General features: G+C 40.9%; 1 protein-coding gene across 1 annotated transcript in view; it reads right to left on the bottom strand.

Annotated features, from left to right (window-relative positions):
* Nucleotides 1–3,474: 3,474 nt before the first annotated feature.
* Nucleotides 3,475–20,066, bottom strand: part of TPH2 (tryptophan hydroxylase 2) — an 88,681-nt gene continuing 72,089 nt past the window's right edge. Inside the window, exons 9-11 of the mRNA XM_007195006.2 lie at nt 13,016–13,111; nt 3,917–4,050; nt 3,475–3,789 (exon numbers count right to left, since the gene is read on the bottom strand). Coding sequence (XP_007195068.2) covers nt 3,615–3,789; nt 3,917–4,050; nt 13,016–13,111 — 405 coding nt within the window. The 3' untranslated portion in view covers nt 3,475–3,614. The remainder of the gene's footprint in view (nt 3,790–3,916; nt 4,051–13,015; nt 13,112–20,066) is intronic.

The following is a 20,066-nucleotide window of genomic DNA, read 5'->3' on the forward strand; positions in this document are numbered from 1 at the left end:
AAAATGAAACTTTGTATTTCTATTTGCTTTCATGTTAAAGCCTACTGTTTTTCCTTTGAGAACTTTTCATGTTGGTAAATGTTGCAGTACATTACATTCGTTAGGCTCAGGCCCATTTACTATGCAAGCAAGACAAACACAGATATATCATCCCCATAAAGCATCATTTCTAAATTACACAGTAAATAAATGAGACTAAGCCAGACACCCAAGTTTCACAACCCTTGACACTAATGTAAAAAAAAAAATTTTTTTTTAACCACTCTGGGTCAGAGTTCCCTACTCTTAAAACATGCAATTTATGAACAATCTGCTACGCCAGATAAACTGATCATCCAAGAATATACTGGTTGCCTGACCCCAACTCATAACAGACAAGAATGCTTTAAGAAAAAAACTGGACTAATCAGATTCCGGCTGTTTTTTGCAAGGTGTGATACATAAGAAACCTGGCCTTGCTAAGAACCTTGGGTTGATTTCTGATTAGCTGATTACAGAAGACAGCAGCAAAGCCAAAATAAAGTAGCGATTCACAGTGAGATGACAGTGAGCAAGTGTCTTTAAATTTATAATTGCCCTTGGATCTATTTAATTTAGCTTTAAGTCAGGAGGCATAAGTGAGACAAATGGTTACACTGAGCAGGTATCAGATATGACAAGAAGCTGGCTGTGAGTATTTTGTTGTACTACTTCCATTTGGGGACTTTTTCTGCCAACACTTTTCCTATGATGGCTGTTAAATTTTATAGGATTTTTCCCACTATTAGTTGTAATGGCACTTGCGTGTTAAATGCTCACAACAAATGAAAACCATGATTCCATTGTTTCATATGGCGAAAACCACGCTATTCCAAATGGAGAACAAATCTAAAAAGAATCAAATAATTCCTCCTCCTTGTATGATACCTATATAAGCTCTGCGGGAAAGCCTATTTACTTTGCAGCGCTTCTATTTTTGAAACAACATAGATTTTGCACATGTAAGAACACTAAAGATGCCTCTATAGTCAATCAGAAGATAGCTCAAATGTTATCTTTTGTTGAGGGAATTTGTCTACAATTAAATATAATTCTCCTTCAGTACATTTAACTAAGAAGCTCCCCTTTCATTGGGGCTAGAAGGAGGAAGCTTGATGACTACTTATGGGGTTTTTTCTTTTTTATTGAATTATAGTGGCTGTAATATTATATGTTACAGGTGTACAGTATAGTTATTCATAATTTTTAAAGGTTATACTCCATTTATAGGTATTATAAAATATTGGCTATATTCCCCATGTTGTCCCTGTATCCTGTAGCTTATTTTATACCTAATAGTTTGTACTTCTTAATCCCCTACCCCTATCTTGCCCGTCCCCCTCTTCCCTCTCTCCACTGGTAATCGCTAGTTTGTTCTCTATGTGAATCTGCTTCTTTTTTGTTATATTTACTAGTCTGATGTATTTTTTTATTCCACATATAAGCGATATCATACAGTATTTGTCTTTCTCTATCTGGCTTATTTCACTTAGCATAAAGCCCTCCAAGTCCGTCCATGTTGTTACAAAAGACAAAATGTTATCTAAAGCAACACCAAATTATGGGAACAACAGAAAAAGCAGACATGAAGAGTTTCTCAGCCCATTTTCTCCTTTGAGAAAATTCAGCAACTAGTTCTGGAAATTTCTAAATTATTGTTCTTAGTCTCTCGTTATTGTTCATTGGAAATTTCTGGATTCATTGTTCTGGGTTATTTTTCTAGGTTAATATTTATAAATAGCTAATTACTCAGGGTCATCTAGATCTAGCAAAGCAAGATGTAAGAAACTATGTATTTATGGATTTATTAAATGATTGGATTTTACAACTACTTGATCATTCTAGATCCTTTTATCTGGGTTCAGCTTGCTCATCATTTCTCTACCACTGATAATTCTTCAAGGCAGTTTCATTCACCTAAAGTAGCATTTAAACTGCATGACTCTCACGTTCTATGAACCAGATCCTTTCTCAAAAAGTCCATTGTTCTGAGAACCCTTCAGAAATGAAAGAGCCTCAATCATTAAGATAACCGATAGTCAAGCCTCTGATTTTTCATTGTAATTTTACCTCTCTCTGATATATATTTTAACTCTTTCTCATATTCTTCCTGAATACATTTAGTCCAAAAATTTCTGACTCATAACGGGCCACACAACTGTATAAATTAGTTTGAAATCACATGTAGTTTCCTATTTAAAGAACGTCCTTAGAAATTGCTCAAGTAAATATTTTAGAATTGCTAACTTAGAAGTCATTTCATCATCTTATTCTCTACTTTTTCTCGTCCCCTCTTTCCTCCACCCAGTATTCTGTGCTACTAAAGCAGATTTAGAGGAACAGTGATTGCATTTGTTAAGGGAATCAGCAGCTAAAATTCATTCGCTCATTCAGCAATTTTTTATTCGTTCACCTAATCACCTGATTATACCTCTTATAGCAAAGATGACTGAAATTTGTGGTGTATCACTATTGTTTACCCAAATTTGCCCAAACTTTAGGCAAGTGGACAGACTCCCAGAGACCTAGCTTGGTTGGGGGCTGTGAGAGGAAATTTCTGTACTGCTGTCAACCCTTGATCACAAACCAAGTCCTATTTAGTGATAAACATTAGTTTTGATAAGCATTAGTTTCCCTTCTATGACTACACATCATAAATACATACATACACCAAGTTGAATGTCTTAGCAATCCAAAAGTGAGATGTGATGGGCTATAAATGCTGGTGCACAACTAACTGTGCTACTTTGAGCAAATCACTTAACCTCTCTGAGACTCAATTTCTATGTCATTGAAATCATAGCTCTATGATATTATTATTCTCCAAGAAAAATGCGTTAACCAGCTGAGAGTGATAATCACTTTATTCCAGCATAAAATTCATAGTCCCAAGATTCTTCCCCATTGTTTAGTCTTTCCTAATGTCCTTTCTGGAAGTGTTTTCTTCCAAAATACTTTGGGAAGCATGTCACAACTCAGTTTCTACAAGGTCAATGCAACATATATTTTCTGTTTGTGGAAATTTCTCTTTTCTTACATTTTATAAATAATCAACCTAAAAACCATTCCAACTAGTGTGTTCACTACTTTCAATTTTTGAAACAGAATACTGAATCTTTTGTTAATGTGATAGGAAGTTTCATACAATTCTGGGTTTATCTCAAATAGTGCTGCGAAAACACTGATACTAGAGAAAACAGAAACAGTTTCACTGCTATTTTCATTTTATCTAATGAACACAGAGGAAAGGCTCAGATCTGAGAAAGAAAAGGTCACGAGCTAGAATCATAAGAGGGCTATTTGTTACCAATTTTCAATAGCTGCAGTTTGGTTAAGGACACTAAGCTGGAATGTCAAATCTATTTAAGACATTGAAATGTATTACAATCTTTCATACAATGAGTGGTTATCTGTCATTGGGTTCTTTATGGTGTTTCATACATTATCACAGTAAGTTGCAAGTAGGTAGAAATATACAGAATTGCATGCTTACTAGCCAAGCCATGACACAGAAAGCTATTGGTGTTATATGACATTGACTGAATTGCTGCTAAGCCCCAAAAAGATCAGGCTGGCAATGACACAGGTCCCAGACATCAAATTCCCAGATATTGGTTCATTTTGTTCAAGGCATCACACACGGTGTTCAAATCGCTGCGGAGGTCCTGCACCACGTTTTCAATGCTCCTGGTGTCTTTCAGAATTTCAATACTCTGTGTGTAGGGATTGAAGTAGACGGAGAAGGGACGGGTAATTGACTTTGCAAAGTCCCTGCAAAATAAACAGCAAAGGGAAGGATATGGGATCAATCCTCACTGGTTCAAGAGACAGACAGGGAAAGAACAAAGCCAGAAAAATAAAAAGTTATTTTCTCTAGATGGAAGAAAAATAAATTTACCTCATCTTTTCTTTGGCTTCTTCAAAACTTTCTGAAACAAAGTAGGCTTCCTGGAAGGTGGTGATAAGGCATTCCTGTAAGCAAGTTGTCTTTGGGTCAAAGGCTTTCACACATGCCTTGTCAGAAAGAGCATGCTGCAAAACATATCGCAAAACCCGTTAAACTCCAGAATGAGACTTTCCAAAGTGCCACCATGTCACATTCCTACAGCACAGCTCAATCATTTTACAGAACTATTCAGCTACTCATCTACCATGAAATATGGAACTCTCCCATATGCAGGGGAAATTGAGTGGTGAGGGGTTTTTTGTTTGTTTGTTTGTAAGTGTGTTAGTTGCTGAGGGGAAAAAATGAGACATGGTATTATTTTATTTATTATCAACAAAATTCATACTGAAGGACAGTTCAGAGCTGTAACCCCACAGAAATGGAATTTTAAATCTATGCTATGAATTAGAAGCAGGAGAGCACAAATATGGTCCTAAATTTATTGCTATAAGCAATGTACTGAAATTTCCCTTAAATGGCAAAAGTAATAATTACCTGCATGGAGAGGTGATGGGGACTCTGACTGAACTATTTGTGGACTCACTGTGAGACATTTTGAGGCCAGGTACTGTGTACCAGCAGAGGCTGCAGTGGGCCTGTATATTCAAGGATAGGTGCGAAGCATTCGTTTACCTTCCCCCAAGCACAGCAGAGAAATATACAGCAAATAAATATTGCCAGGTGGGAAAAAACAACAGAGCTAATATTAATAGTTATAGTTATGCCCAGAGCAGGCATTAGGGAAACAGGAAAGCCAATGTAATTACTCTTCGAACCAACATTAGCCCCGTTCAGCTCACTACATGACTGGCACTAAGAAGAGCAAGGAACAATGAATGATTGTATTCTCAGGATAAATTCAGGGATGCTAAAAGTTAGCGCTCATTTCCTGCCATGTGCCACCTGCCTATTTATAGCCCCTGGATTGACGGTTCTCACACAGAATATGCCTAAGAATCACTGAGGAGCTTGTAGAAAATGCAGATATGGGACTTCCCTGGTGGCGCAGTGGTTAAGAATTTGCCTGCCAATGCAGGGGACGTGGGTTCGAGCCCTGGTCCGGGAAGATCCCACATGCCGCGGAGCAACTAATCCCGAGCGCCATAACTACTGAGCCTGCGCTCTGGAGCCCGCGAGCCACAACTACTGAACTCGCATGCCACAACTACTGAAGCCCGCGCGCCTAGAGCCCATGCTCCACAATAAGAGAAGCCACCGCAATGAGAAGCCCAAGCACCACAACAGAGAGTAGCCCCTGTTCACCACAACTAGAGAAAGGCTGCGCGCAGCGACGAAGACCCAACGCAGCCAAAAAAAAAAAAAAAGAAGGAAAGAAAGAGAGAAAATGCAGATACCCAGGCCTCAATATTATTTGGTAGGTCTGGATAAATCCCAGAAGCCTGCATTTTAAAGGCATCCAAAGTGATTCACACACAGATGGTTGTGAACTATATTTTGAGAAATACCCCTCTAGATTCTCTCTTTCTTAATTTAAAGGGTAAATTAGTTGGGAGAGAGAGGCAAAGAGAGAGAGGGGTAGCAGAAACAGCCTTGAACTGAGAATTAGAAAACTCGGGCTCTAGTCCAGGCGTTGCTACTAACTGGATAACCTTGGCAAATGATTTCACCTCTCTAGGCCTCCGTTTCCTCAAGTGTAAGTGAGAGGTTTGGGCTGGGTGATTTCTGAAGACACTCTATTCCAGTCTCTGGATTCCACCCAAAGCACTTTTCAATCTCTAACTGCTAAGATTTCCTGGAGAAATGCTGAAAAACCTTTCCTGTTCAGTATTCTTGGTACATTCCCCCAACAATTTCAAAATGCATGGAATGATTTACAGTCTTCCATGAAGAAGGCTATAGTTCCCTAAGTTTGAAAATGTAATTGTGAACCCAAGGACTGACAAGCAAGAGAAAGGGCACATGGTCCTACCCTGTGTTTGATTTGCTTTCCCATGAAGTTCCGTTGTCCAGATCAGTGCATATGTGAATCAGGGAATGCAGAGGGCCTCTTGGGAGTGGACTCGTATTTTTTGGCCCACAGAACAACTTCACTGTAAGCGGAAGGTCACTACACCAGCAAATGCATTTGTGCTATAGGTTCAATGCAGTGCAGTGAACATCAAGGGATTTGGGGTTCCACATGACTAATAATTCAAACAATTGCACAGTTTCAAGAAACAAAATGTGCCTTGATGAGAGCTGTTGCTCCTCTGCAAAGAATAGGCCCCCTATTGGCTCACCAGGCCTTTCAGAACTATAAGTTCCTTTCTTCGCAGCCACACACTCTGGGTGCATTTTATTTAGTATGTTGCTCTAATTGTCCATTTATCCATCAGTACATATGAAAAGGAGGACAGTGACTGACTCAGTGTCCTAGATGTTTCCACGTTCTCACCCCCGCATTCAGGGGCATGGCAGAGTGGTAGCCATATAGGCTATATGAACGTTTAAGCCATGGCTCCCTCAGGGCTTTCCTGCTGAGCCAGACTTTTCACCAGGTCAAGGACAAGCACAGGAAGAGGGTGAAACTTGTCTGCTTAGGTCTGGAATGCTGTGATAGGACATTAGCACCCTCAGCAGTCACCCTGTGTAGAGGACGCCTCCAGAAGATGTGTATGTAATAACAGAGACTGAAATCAGTGTAGTTTTAGAAAAATGTATCGTGTTATGATTCTACTGGATACTCAAATGAGCTCATTTCATCTTCTTAACAGGTAAATGGGATGAAAGTGGATCAAGAAAAAGCCCAGAGGGCAAGGTGCTCTGCCCCAGACTTCAAGAAAAGTCAGTGGATTCACAGCATATGATTTGAAGCAAAGACCGTCACATCAGGTAATATATCTCACACTTGCCTAATGTACTAATCAAAAGGAAAACTGGAAGCTCACTGTTCTAAGCTCTCAACAATGCAGTCTATCCTCAAGATCCTGCTGCGTCCAATACCTGGTTACGTGCTGGGGACCTCTCCATCCATGGAGTATGGGACCAGTTCTATCCCTTGGCTGTTACAAATATGGAAATGACAATGGCACCCAAGGATTAGCCTGGAGAATGAAAAGAGCCCAGAGTTGGGGGAGCAGCCACGAGTAAGGCCAACAAATGAGGTGGTGATCGCACCTGTAAGTGGTCCCATTTACTGATGGAAGCTCTCTTGTGTGGTGACTGCCAGGAACATCCGCGCAGCCCATGAGGGCCCCTGTTTCTGAACACTAAAGCAGAGCTCAAGGGCCATAAAATAGCATTCACGTCTTTCCTGATTCCACTGTCCAATGGAGCAAAGCCCTACTGAGTTTGCTTCTCAGCTCCTATCCACGTCTCTCTCTAAGCGACCTTGGTTTTGGGGAGCAGCTATCATGCCCTCTCCTCTGTGTCCAGCGTAGCTTCTCTGTAAACATAGAGCCAAACTGCTTGATGTCCCCAGAGAGCTCCACGGTGAATCCTTTCCAAAGTGTTAACAGTCTGATATCCTGAAGTCTGCAAGAATTAATTCAACTTCCTGCAGAGAGAGGCTTTATAATGCTGAGAGAATCTGGCTGACAGTCTTTTACTCTCAAGCCATTTTTAAAGTGCAGGAATACTTGAGAATCACCTCTCCTCTACATGCTCTCTAAAAGGACTGTTTTGCATTTACCCACAGGGCCAAAGACAACAACCCAGGACTTGGAGCCAGGAGACCTAGATTCTAAACATAGCTGTCCCACAGGTTTATCAAATGACTGAAAATTCCGCAGGTTAAGATGCAGTTTCCTCTTCGATAAACTGAAAAGATTATATCTACATGAATTCTAAAGCTCTTCTTGCAATACGATTTTAACAGGGCCTGCAAATACACAGCTCTCATACCACCATCCCCTCCTTCCACCCCAACCAGCATAAATTCACCATAGCAGCCTTTCCCACTGGGCCTGGGCATGGCCTTCCCACCCTTCCCAACAGAGATGGCCGTTACCAATTAATTGGCTTTAGCGCACAAATTCAGACTTATTTGCCAGTTCCAGTCTTTTAAATAAAAAATCTCTTTCAACATCAAAAATTTCCCAGAACCCAAATAGCTCCTACATGATCTGGGGCAAATGATTTCACCTCTGTCAGCCTATTCCAGTGTTAATCTGGAAAATGGAAATACTTACAGTTATCTATAATCCAGGAATATGGTGAGAATTAAAGGAGGCTATACATGCAAAGAGCCTGGCACATGGGAAGTGTTCAGTAAATTATGTTATCCTTGCTACTTCCGTCTCCAGATGATGCTTGGAGTACATATGCAGCCAGCCACACCTTCCGCCATTGGTACAGCTCCTCTGGAACCCATCAAGAAAAGGAGCATGGCCCTAGCTATGAGGCTGCCAGGTCCTAGACCGCAACAGTGCCTGTGCTGAGTTCATCAGCTCAAAATCTTCCTTCCTTCCAGCCACCTGCCTTTGCAATGACACAGAGCTATTATCTCACCTCTTCTAGATGTAAACCTGTGATCCTCACCCTCTATATTAGGACTGGTTAAAGTTAGGAAAAAACTCAAGTGTGAAGTCTAGGTAGTTTGGGCCCTAGATTCTGAATAAAAATTTGCAAACACCCCTACACTCACACTATAATCATCTTTTCCCACGTCAGAACAACAAATATATACATTTGTATATGTATGTACGTGTGTGTGTCTATTAAATTTTTGAACCTTCCTCAAATGTTCTTCCTGCTAATCGAGCACGGTGTGGTAGCAACATCCCTATTGCCAAACTGGGTGATGAGGGCATCACACTTCTTTTCATCAGTGATGTTGAAAGTTTCAGCAGTTTGAATAAGCTGCAGGGGGGAGGGAACAAACTCCCTCTTCAAGAAATCCCTGTGTAAAAGCCAAAGACCCTTCGGCTCCCAATGTCCGGCATTTGCTCTGTTATTACTAACACTGCTCCTGCAGGAAAGGAAGAGGCAAGAGGAAGGGAGCTGTGAGCCATCGGAACGCGGGAAAGGTGTGAGAGCTCAGACACTCTCAGAGTCCCAACTCCAGCCACCCCGCTGACATACTGGATGACCTCAGGGAACCCACGGGGGCCTTGGGCCTCTTCTCTACAGCCTGGCAGTAATTCTGACCCCCTCACAGAGTTGCTGCAAGTGGCTGTAAATACAAATGATTGTAATAAATATAAGGCTGTTCTGTGAAGGCTGATGAAAAGCTCTATAGAAGCAGTGCAATAAATTCACCATGCAAGGGTATCCCACAACTAAAGCCAAAATATAATAATAATTAAAATTTTAAGAACCACCAGCTTTGTCCAAACCTGAAAAGCAGAACAGATGTATTTGTATGTAATATTCCATCAGCTCCTATGGGGTAGGTGCTAAAGGCTATTTACCAAAAAAAAAAATCTAATGTCTGCCCTTAAGGAAACAAAGAACTAGACTTTACCCTTACCCATGAAAAAGGAGAGATTGCCTTTTGCTTTGAGATGGATTAACTTTTTGAGATAAGACTCAGCCAACTCATCGATTAGTAATCAGTTGCTTACCACCTCGTGTGAACAAGATCTCCTCACTGTTGCTTCTCCAAGGGAACTGGATTCAGCAAAGACCCACATTCATCACTTTCTTAGACCTTCCCTTCTAGAGACTCCAAGTTTCTTGAAATCTGAACTTTCAATTTTGAGTTTGTTGAATAAAATAAATGAATGAATGAGTGAATAAAAATTTTTTAATGAGAGACTTACATAGTTAGGTCAACTCTGAGATAGAGAGAAAAAGAACATTAAAGGAAAGACACATACTAGACTGTGGGTGAACAGCAAGCAATTATTCTATTTTCAACCTTTTTTTAAAGTCAGTTTTCCAGATGATCTAGCTCATTAGTAACTGTTCCCCACAGTGATGAAGGTATGGAAAGGCCCTTCCCAAATACATTTTTGGAATTCATAAAAGTACATCACAGAAAAAATAATTAGAACAAGGGAGAGAGCAATCATTGCTGAGATTTTTAAAAACTTGTCTTCACAGTTATCAGATTTATGTTAGTTTTTATAAGCATTTCCATATTTATTTTTTTCTCTCTTCAAAGATAAAAAATAAGCACTGTCAAAAAATAAGAGGGAGGGCTTCCCTGGTGGCACAGTGGTTAAGAATCTGCCTGCCAATGCAGGGGACACGGGTTCGAGCCCTGGTCTGGGAAGATACCACATGCCGTGGAGCGGATGGGCCCGTGAGCCACAACTACTGAGCCTGCGCGTCTGGAGCCTGTGCTCCACAACAAGAGGGGCCACGACAGTCAGAGGCCCGCGCACCGCGATGAAGAGTGGCCCCCGCTTGCCACAACTAGAGAAAGCCCCCACACAGAAACGAAGACCCAACACAGCCAAAAATAAATAAATAAATAAATTTATTAAAAAAAAAAATAAGAGGGAAAAATGAAAGCTATCCTTCAAACTATAGATATACTAATTGGAAGTGCTTGGCCAGCTCTGATGTGCAACATTTACACTCTGAAAACTTAGCCTCTTAAAGCACACATTTAAAAATGTGTTCAGTTCAAGGAAAGAAGATGAACTGTGCATAGTTATGTAAAAATTATAAGGACTACACCAAAACCTCCAACAACTTACCCAAGACCTACATATGGGCTATAATTGGAACAGCAAAAACACATTTTACCACAAGAGGTAACTGCATTCGAAACTGTAAGTGGGTTTGCACAGGAATTATTATAATGCTATTAATAAAGTTATCCCCACCTGGGCTCAGAACTGTCATTTGTTCTTCCAAATAAAAGTTGGACAGATGTATTCACAAGTGCTGGGGGAAGGCTCTGGGTGCTGACACCGAGCGGGGCAGGGATGGGGTGAGGGTAAAGCTAAGACTCTAAGGAAAGGTCTCATGTTACGTATTCTCTGTGAACAGTCAGAAGACATTTCATATAGAAGGAATTTCTGAGTTGTAAAAATGGTCTAAAGTAGCAATCATAGGGATGTTGGGAGTGTTGAAATTTGGGAATGGAAGAATGCTAATGACCAGAGGTGATGGACCAGAACAAGAAGATTCACGGCAGACAATGCCCTTCACATGTTTCTGGCTGATTTCCATTTCCAGACGATTCGGTCCATACCAATAGGAACAAAAACAACAGATTCACCCCAGTGTTGCCTACACATGCCTCATTAACCAGACCAGAGGACCCTGCTGAAAGCTGGGGCAATAAGAGAGATTTGCTTCTTTTGCTTCTGGTATCATTTATAAGCCCTCTGAAGAGAATGTAAATAGATGTAGCTCAAGAGCTACATAATTTTCTGACTAATTCTTTTCTCAGGGAAATCAAGAAAAAAATCTATAGAAGACATGGGTCTTACAGAGATATGACATCATGCTATTGCTGTGGGCTTTGAGATTAATCCCAAATGGATTTTTTTGTTGTTGAGAATTTAGTAAAAAAAAAAAAAAAAATTTAACACATTACATCAGGCTTTTGTTACATTAAATATTATCATCTATTCCAGCCAGGCAGGGCCTCAGGCAGCTCCCTTAATGGGCCAGGCTTTGAGTAGAGCACACACACTGCTATCTGCTGATTGATCCAGCATCTCATCCGCCCCTTATTCATCCTTCCCACTCCTCCAGAATCAGCGTGGGCAGCAAGACCCTCATCAGGAAGCCTTCCCAGGCATGGGCTAAAATGTGCCAGGCACATTTGTCACACTGTCTGTATTATCTTGGTCATTTATCTCCTGCACTAGAATGTAACCTCCTTGATAACAGGGATCCCAGGCAATAGGGCCTAATGGTCAAGGGCTTGGATCCTGGAACCTAGACTGCCTGGACTCGGGACCACCTCCAACACTTATTAGCTGTGTGACCTTGAACAAGCTCCTTAATGTCTTTATACCTCAGTTTTCTCATCTGTGATAATGGTGTTACTTATCCCATTGGGTTGTTATGAGAATTAAGTGGGTTAATATGTTTAAAGCACCTAAAATACTAAAGTCTATTTAAGTGTCTTTTAAGGCAGTTGTTATCTTCTTTGTATTCTTATTCTTCATCATCATTATTTGTCCCTGTAGCCTCAGTGCCTGGCATGGTACATGGCACATAGTAGATGCTCAACCAAATATTTGTGGAATGAATGAATGAATGAAGTCATAAAGTGAATGGACTCAATGAAACTACAGTTAAATTGCATCTTTCAAAAGTACAAACATCTAAAAAGTTCCAGTAATCATATATATCCCAGTTACATTATGTAAGGATAATAAATACTCAAAATAAAAACCCTAGGATCGTCCATAATCCTGACCTTAGTCTGAATAATCAAAGAAAGATTAAATTATTTTCAGTACCATTTCCAGATTACATATCACAATGCATTCTAAATTCATCAAAACTTGCTATCCCCCAGTGGTATACAGATAGCAATTCTTAAGTAACCAGAATATTTAAATGATCAGAATGCCCCAGACTCCAACATTTCTGAATAAATGATTATTTTACTGTATTTTAAGGCAAAAAAAAAATAGCATCCCTTAGGCATCACTACACGTATTAGATACCTCTTGGACCACATATTTATTTAGGTTTTTTTTTTTTTATTGTATATGCCCATAAATGTTTGAATTTACATTAATTCTGAAGAAGCTAAAATAACCTCTAATTCCCCTTTGGGAAGCAGATGCTGGGGAATCCATGGGAGCCGTGGGGATGACAGAAATGAGAGAGGTCAAGCCACCCTTCCAAGGGAATTTCAATCAGTAGGATCACTGCTAGCTCAGTGCCCACTTTTCAGCACTAAATTTAGGCCAGTCATTTGTTACCCGACATTTGAGCATACATTTGTCATTCCTGTTGATTCGTGCACATGGCTGCTCAGCCATCTGAGTCACACCACAAACCCAGAAAGGCATGACCCATTTTCAGAAGTGCAAAAAGTTAGGTCAGCACCCACATATGAGGTACCAAATCCCCTACACTAAATATTTATGGGGTATCTGCGAGTAGAGAGACTCAGACAGACAAATCAATATTTTCCATGACCTTGAACCAGTTTGCTTGGGAAGGATACTTTCGTTTACAGCTTCATACCTTTAATTCTCCAATGGAGGAAAGCAGTCCAGCTCCATAAGCTCGCAGTTGCCCTTCTTGTTTGCAAAGGCCAAACTCAATGGTGAAGAAATAGCACTGAAAAAGAAATGGACACACATCCAGTGAACTGGGCAGTAAGTTCTTCTGTAAAATAAAATGGCACCCAAAATAAAATGGTGCACGCTGCATAATTTCTTCAGCACCGTCAATTAAAACGCATTTAAGTCAAGAAGATTTATGGACATTTATTGCCTAATAATCCCTCCCTAGTTTAAAGGTAAATGGAAAAAGTATTAACTACTAAGAGCCTTATGCCTCCTGGATTCAGAAACCCTATGAGTCAAATCATAGTCCTTGCAATGACTCTAAAATTTAAAAAACCACAGATCTAGAAAGAAGGAATATGTCACAGTGATAATGCCAGAAGAATATGCTACTATATTTAATAAGTTGTGGTTCAGTAGCACCGTGTAAATGTGGAAAAATAACTTGGAATTCAGTAATCCTAAACTGATTTTTGCAGTTTGTTTATTCATTCAACAAACATTTGTTGAGTACCTACTATGTGCCAATGCTTGGTAAAGAATTGTGGTGAAGAAACCAGGAAAGAGCAAGAAAACAAGTATATGCCTACCAAATTACCATTTTCTTAGCGAACTCTTAAATGGATACCTATGTATGCACTTACATGTATACATATACATTAAATACATATAGTAAGAACCATTTCATTGGCCCGAGTTTTACCATCATCAACTACTACAGCTTCCCCAAGATATTAAAATCTACACTTGCTTCTGTTGAGTTCCTAGGAAATCAACCTAGACAGACAGAAATCTCCATACAACCAAAAAACTCACGACTCTTGAGAGGGGCTGAAATTACACAATTTGTGCTCCGAGAGGAAAGTGAGAAGCTGACAATAAGCAATAAAAAATTTCATCAAATTAACACTGTCCTGCATTAGTGATGATGGAGCAATGAAGGGGTTGAGAAAGAGAATGTAAACACCCCTGAAAAGGAGCAGAAAATACTAATTATTTCTAGCCCATGGCTATTTGCCCTATTTTTATCTGGAGGTTAAGATGTCCCTTGGTTCTGGAGGGTTTTATATTTTTATTATGTGCGGACGATCTCTGAAGTTGAGTGGTCAATGCTCTGCAGCCCTGGGCTGGACCCGAAGGCCTGGTCATCCCAGGTCATGGAGCTGAGCCTCCAGAGGCAAAATTTCCTTTCTTGATTCGTCTCCCGAAGAGGCGAAAATTACAGCCCTTCCTACCCTGTCACCACCCACAGCACCGAGCGGCACCCCCTCTTACTCTGTTCTGACTTGTCTTTCTTCTCTGTCACATCACTTTTTTGACGTGGTCTTGATGTATGAAATATACTGTTTGCCGTCTGTCTCCCCCCACTAAACCATCCGCTCCATGAGAACAGTATCACCGTCTGTTCATCTAGAGCAGAGTTTCCCAACCTCAGCAGTGCTGACACGTTGGGCTGGATAACTGTTTGCTGCAGGGGGCTATTCTGCACACTGGAGGATATTTAGCAGCACCCTGGCTCTGTCCCCTAGGTGCCAGTAGCACCCCCCCCACCCCATTTGCAACGACCAATAACGTCTCCAGACATTGAAAAATGTTCCCAGAGGGGCAACATCGCTCCTGGCTGAGAACAACTGACACAGACCAGTGCCAGAAACATAATAAGAGCTCAGTAAATATCCGGTGAATAAATAAACAAACAGTGAATGAAGTATTTCTAAATTAGGCTTTTTGCGTGACAGCAGGACCTGGAGGAAAGACACACACAAGGAGGCCTGAGTCCTAGTCTTACCCCTGCTTCTAATTAGCTCTGTGACCACAACCTTCCTGGGTTGTAGTTTTCCTGCCTATGACGTCTATTCATTCATCTACTTATTCTACAGACACTCCTACAAACCTATTAAATGCCAGACTCCGCTCTAGCAGAGAACAAGGGAACAAAGTTCCCCGACCCACGAAGCAGGTATGCTCCTGGGATGAGACAAGTAACAACAATAACAACAAAAATCAACATACAGGATGCATGTCAGGTGAAATCTGCTATATAAATCTGCTATATAAATAATAATATCATGTAACTGTCAGAGAGCAAGCAGAGGATATGGCTGTTTTAGATGGAGGGATCAGGGAAAGCCTCTCTGCCGGAGTGATCTTTAAGCTGCAATCTGCTTGAAAATGGCCCTTTCTTTAAGAAAATGAACAAGCCAGCTGTACAAAGACCTAGGGGAAAGAGTGTTCCCAGCAAAGGAAATAGCAAATGCAAAGGCCCTGAGGCACGGATAGATGTGTATTTCCAAGGGTGTCGGGAAGATATTGGAAGGTTTTAGGCTGGAGAGAGATGTGTTCTGATTTCATTTCCAAAAGATCACGCCGGTGCTGGGTAAAGAATAGATTGTAGGGGGCAAGAGTGGAAGCAGAGAGACCAGTTGGAAGGCAGTGGCAGTCAAGACAAGGGTGGTAAGCGACTTAGAGGATGACTTGGGCCAGAGGTAGCAGGGGGTTGGGAGAACTCAGTATCACAGAGGCCTCATGAGAAGAACCGAAATAAGAGATGTGAAGATGTGTTGAAAAGTTAAAATACAGAGGATGAAATGTATAGCATAGGGAATACAGTCAATAATATTGTAATAACTTTGTATGGTGACAGATGGTAACTAGACTTATCTGGTGATCATTTTGTAATGTATAGAAACAATGAATCATTACGCTGTACACATGAAACTAACATAATATTGTAAGTCAAATATACTTCAATTACAAAAAAAGAAAGAAATGTTAAAATACAGCCCTCAAGTCTGTCCTCCAAAAAATTTTGCATAGTCCTGGGCATGGTGGAGAAGTGATCATACAGTCATAGGACAGGAAGCCTGGAAGTTCAGCCTCTTACTTTACCAAAAGGAAAACTCAGGTTTAAGGAGATGAAGTGATTTACCCAGGACCAATCTAGATGGTGATATTTAAGAGATCTAGAGCTCAGTGTTTTATGAGCTCAACATCTGTCACATTTTAAAGTTTCCAGGTAAAAGATTAAGAGATGCATGATTTTTTCCTTACAACCCAAAAAATGGGGAAATGAAAGGTTAAATCAGGAAAACTAGAATCTCATGACATCTTCTTAGTATGTCTTTGGCTGATTTCTCTAATTTGTATTGCATTTATAGCACATGATGTGAAATCCTTGGAGCCTTAACGTTGAATACAGAAGAGTTTGTGAAAAAATGTGCTCTCAAGTTCAAAAGCCTCCAGAATAGTACACATATGGAGCCAGCTACAGGAGCATTTAGGTCAGCCTATTATGTGCATTTTTAATTTTCCTTACGCTATATCAGTGCATACACAATACGCGGTCATGGTTATGATCCAAATCAAAGCAGGCTGAGAGAGCCCCTGAGAAAATCTGGTGCACCATTCTCACGGTCCTCACCTAGATCTGGCATCCCGTCCTAGTGTGAGGCAGGGATTACAAGGTCTGCATCAACTCGGCTAAAAATTCCAAGCTAAATCTATCAGTGTGTCTTCGATCCTTGTGCTTCTAGAATCAGGGTAACCTCAGAGGCAAGAGCCACTGGGTGTCTTCTTTCCCATTGCTTAGAATGCTCTCTGGCCCCATCCCTCATCTGGGAATCCTTCCAGAAACTCTGACCTTACACATTTCCATCTGCTCATTCCCTAGCTGCCTTTCCCTCTGGTTTCCTGCTGTCCTAGACCAAGGAATGAGCCTAGATGCTGCTTCTACAGCCTCCTCTCACCAGAGAATTAAACCTTTCACCTTGAGATAGCTTTCCATTTGCAGCTCCATGTGTGGCTAACAGATAAAGAGGGATGATAAAATGTACCTGAAGCTCGGGTGTTGGCAAAATTTGAATTATGGACTTGCTCAGGATCATTTTTCCCTTTCTGTTTCTAATGCCTCAAAATGCATAAGGTATAGACCTCAAAATGCAGAAGACCCTGGGCACGATCACTAATGGGGAGGAGGGGGCAATTGCACGTGTCTTCTGCCTGGTTTTAAGTGCAAAGCCTGCTTAGAGTTGGACTGGATGACCCCTGGAGACCCTTCAAAATCCAAGGGTAGCTAATTGCTTCTTGAAATTTTAAGAAAATATAATTTGTTTTCCTCAGAGCACTTGCCATATGTGGATCTGTAATATATTCCCAAGAGATTTACCAAATAAATATCCTACCTATTATCAAAAAAAAAAAAAAAGCCCACAAAAAATAAAAAACCTGAGCCCTATAAGAATTCCTGTAAAAGAGAATTGCAGAGTCTTGGCCACTAATGTCTTTTAAACAGAAACAAACAATAACACTAAGACTAACACCTCCCAAATTGAAGGGTACCTTTCATCAAAGCTGATGTTCATGAATTCCAAGTTCTACATACCACTAATTATAAGTGATTATTTATAAATATTTTATTCGAATATAATTACATATAATCATTAACTGAAAACCAAAACAGGAATGATATATCGGACCTCTTCCCTAGAAGAAAAGCAGAGTCATTTACATACACATAGTCATTAAGCAGAAGAAGGTCTGAGTGACGATCCGAGATCCAAACACGGCTGTGGAACACAGCCACGGGATCAGCTAGCCGGGAGTGTGCTTAAAGAAAATGAGATAGGTCGCCCAATGCTGCCATCTTCCGATCACTACTGGTAGTGCACCACTCTCGCAACAGTTCTGGCCTAGCCAAATGGGCATTGTGAGAGCGGGAAGGAACATCGTCCAGAGACACTGAACACACCAACAAAATCCACCTGGTCCCACATAGTGATTTACAAAAGGACACGATGCAACATCCTTCTTACGTTTGGTGTTAGGTACCTGAAGCTCTTGCTAAGGCACATACCATACTCCAATTAAAGAGATGTACACCTTTCTCAAATTCTTGGTGAAAAAGAAATTTATTGTTCCAATTTTCCTCTGGAAGGGTCCTGTTGCCTCCCAGTTCCCCAACTCTCTGCATCCTTTGAAATAATTATATAACCTCTTCCTGAGAGTCAGTCTGTATTCTTAAATTGGATTAAAATGGTACGCAAAGTCCTAGGAAGACGGCCAGGTATCCTACTTCTTTTACTTTGTCCGGGAAAGTGGTCTATACACATCATTTAATAAATGCCTGAGTGAGTGAGTCAGTGAGTCAGTGAGTGATGTCTATTCTCTACTACCTTCACTAAAAATATGATCTTTTCAAACTGATAATATATACTTCTAAGTAATTGCATACATCATTCCACATCTAGAATTCCATCATCCACATATGCAGGACAGACAGGAACCAAGAAGTTAGCAAAGAATGTTGGAACCGGCCCTAACTGAGATGTGCTAAACATAACAAAAGGTTATGTGCTAAATTTGATTTGCTTTACACGTAAAAGAATCCCTCAGGCCCTCACCCAGACCCCATTTATCCTTATCTAGTACACAGTTCAAATAAACTTCAGTTATGTAGCTTCTAAGCCCACACCCTAACATGAGAGGGGAACAAGAAAAATATACCAAAAGCAGATCCAACAACTCAAAAAGCACAGAAATACAATATTTGGTGTTTGACTAAACAACCCTAAACACTTCCATACTTGAAGTTTTCACTAAACAACCGAATTCAATCACGACAGTAAGACATCAAAATAATAGGAAAACTTAGCCAGTAGAGCTGCAGTTTAACAAAGTGTTTGCACATATGTCATCTTACTGCAAATCTGCTCCCTTCCTACTAACTTGATAGAGTAGTTACTATTTTTTCCATTGTACTGATGGGAAAGCTGAGTCTCAATGATCAAGGAATCTGCCCAGATTCCTCGACCCATGGTTGGCAGAGCTAGGAGTCAAACTCCGGTTTCCTAACTTCAGATCCCGCCTTGTTTCCTCATCAGCAAGTGCACTTACAGGTGCAGAGCCACTACCAGCCCATCAAACTAGCACAACAGTCCCTGTTGCTGAAATACTGAACTACTTCCAGAATGGGTATAAATAGCTATGACTCCACAGTCCCTGTTGCTGAAATACTGAACTACTTCCAGAATGGGTATAAATAGCTATGACTCCACATTCCCCAAGTGCCCCCAGCCAGCCACGCTGCCCCAGCCCTCTCCTGGGTTCTGTTCCCCCTATCCTCCCCAGCACCACCACTTCTTCATGATCGAGAAAATAAGGTCTCAACACCCATGAAGCTGGGGCCTACAGGACCCGCCTCCCACACAAGTGTGACGAGCATCGTTCTATTTGGTACCCACGTCATAACAAGAGGATCAGTCCCAGAAAGGAAGAATGCTATGCAAAGATGTTCTTACACCAGGGATCTGCACCTCAGTAAGTGCAGATAAAAACACAGAAAAAGAGCCATGTGTCTCACAGCCTTCCTTTCTCTAACATCTTTCCATCAAACAACTAGCATGTCAAAGAATACACTTGAAAAATTGTTGAACCAGTGAAGAGGGTCCAAGATCCCAACCCACTCACTCCTCTACCATGAACCCCCAGCTACTAGAGTCTGGATTTTAGCCACATCAAATTTCAGCTTACAAGCAGCAAGTACCTTCTCACCTTTGGCCACAATTCCCTTAATCTTGATTAAACTGCAAATAATAATAGGATTGGAACAGAAATGAGGCTTGATAGCTAAGGGGGAAACTTTGAAACAGAACTGCTAAGGCAATACTGTACAAATCCACACCGGGAAACGAAAGTGAAAATGGAGGCTACCCTGCTTAAGCCATGGAGGTCACCACGCAAATGTCACAAGATAGAAAACTTCTCACCAGGCATCAATTTTTGTTGTTGTTTCTTTGACCATTTAAACTGCCAGGAGTCACACATAAAGCTAAATCACACTAGGGTGCAACGATTACCCCCCCCAGGCTTTGTTTGCAGAGCAAGGGTTACTGGCTGGAGACATTCTCTGGAACTGGGCTTCAAAAGATAGCAGAACGGGGGATTTTGCAGGCTTCATTAGTTTACTCTGGGCTACTTAGTTTACTCCTGTGCGAAACAAAAGTGTAAGA

The sequence above is a fragment of the Balaenoptera acutorostrata genome, chromosome 11 (genome assembly GCF_949987535.1).
Source record: "Balaenoptera acutorostrata chromosome 11, mBalAcu1.1, whole genome shotgun sequence".
Classification (NCBI taxonomy): Eukaryota; Metazoa; Chordata; class Mammalia; order Artiodactyla; family Balaenopteridae; genus Balaenoptera; species Balaenoptera acutorostrata.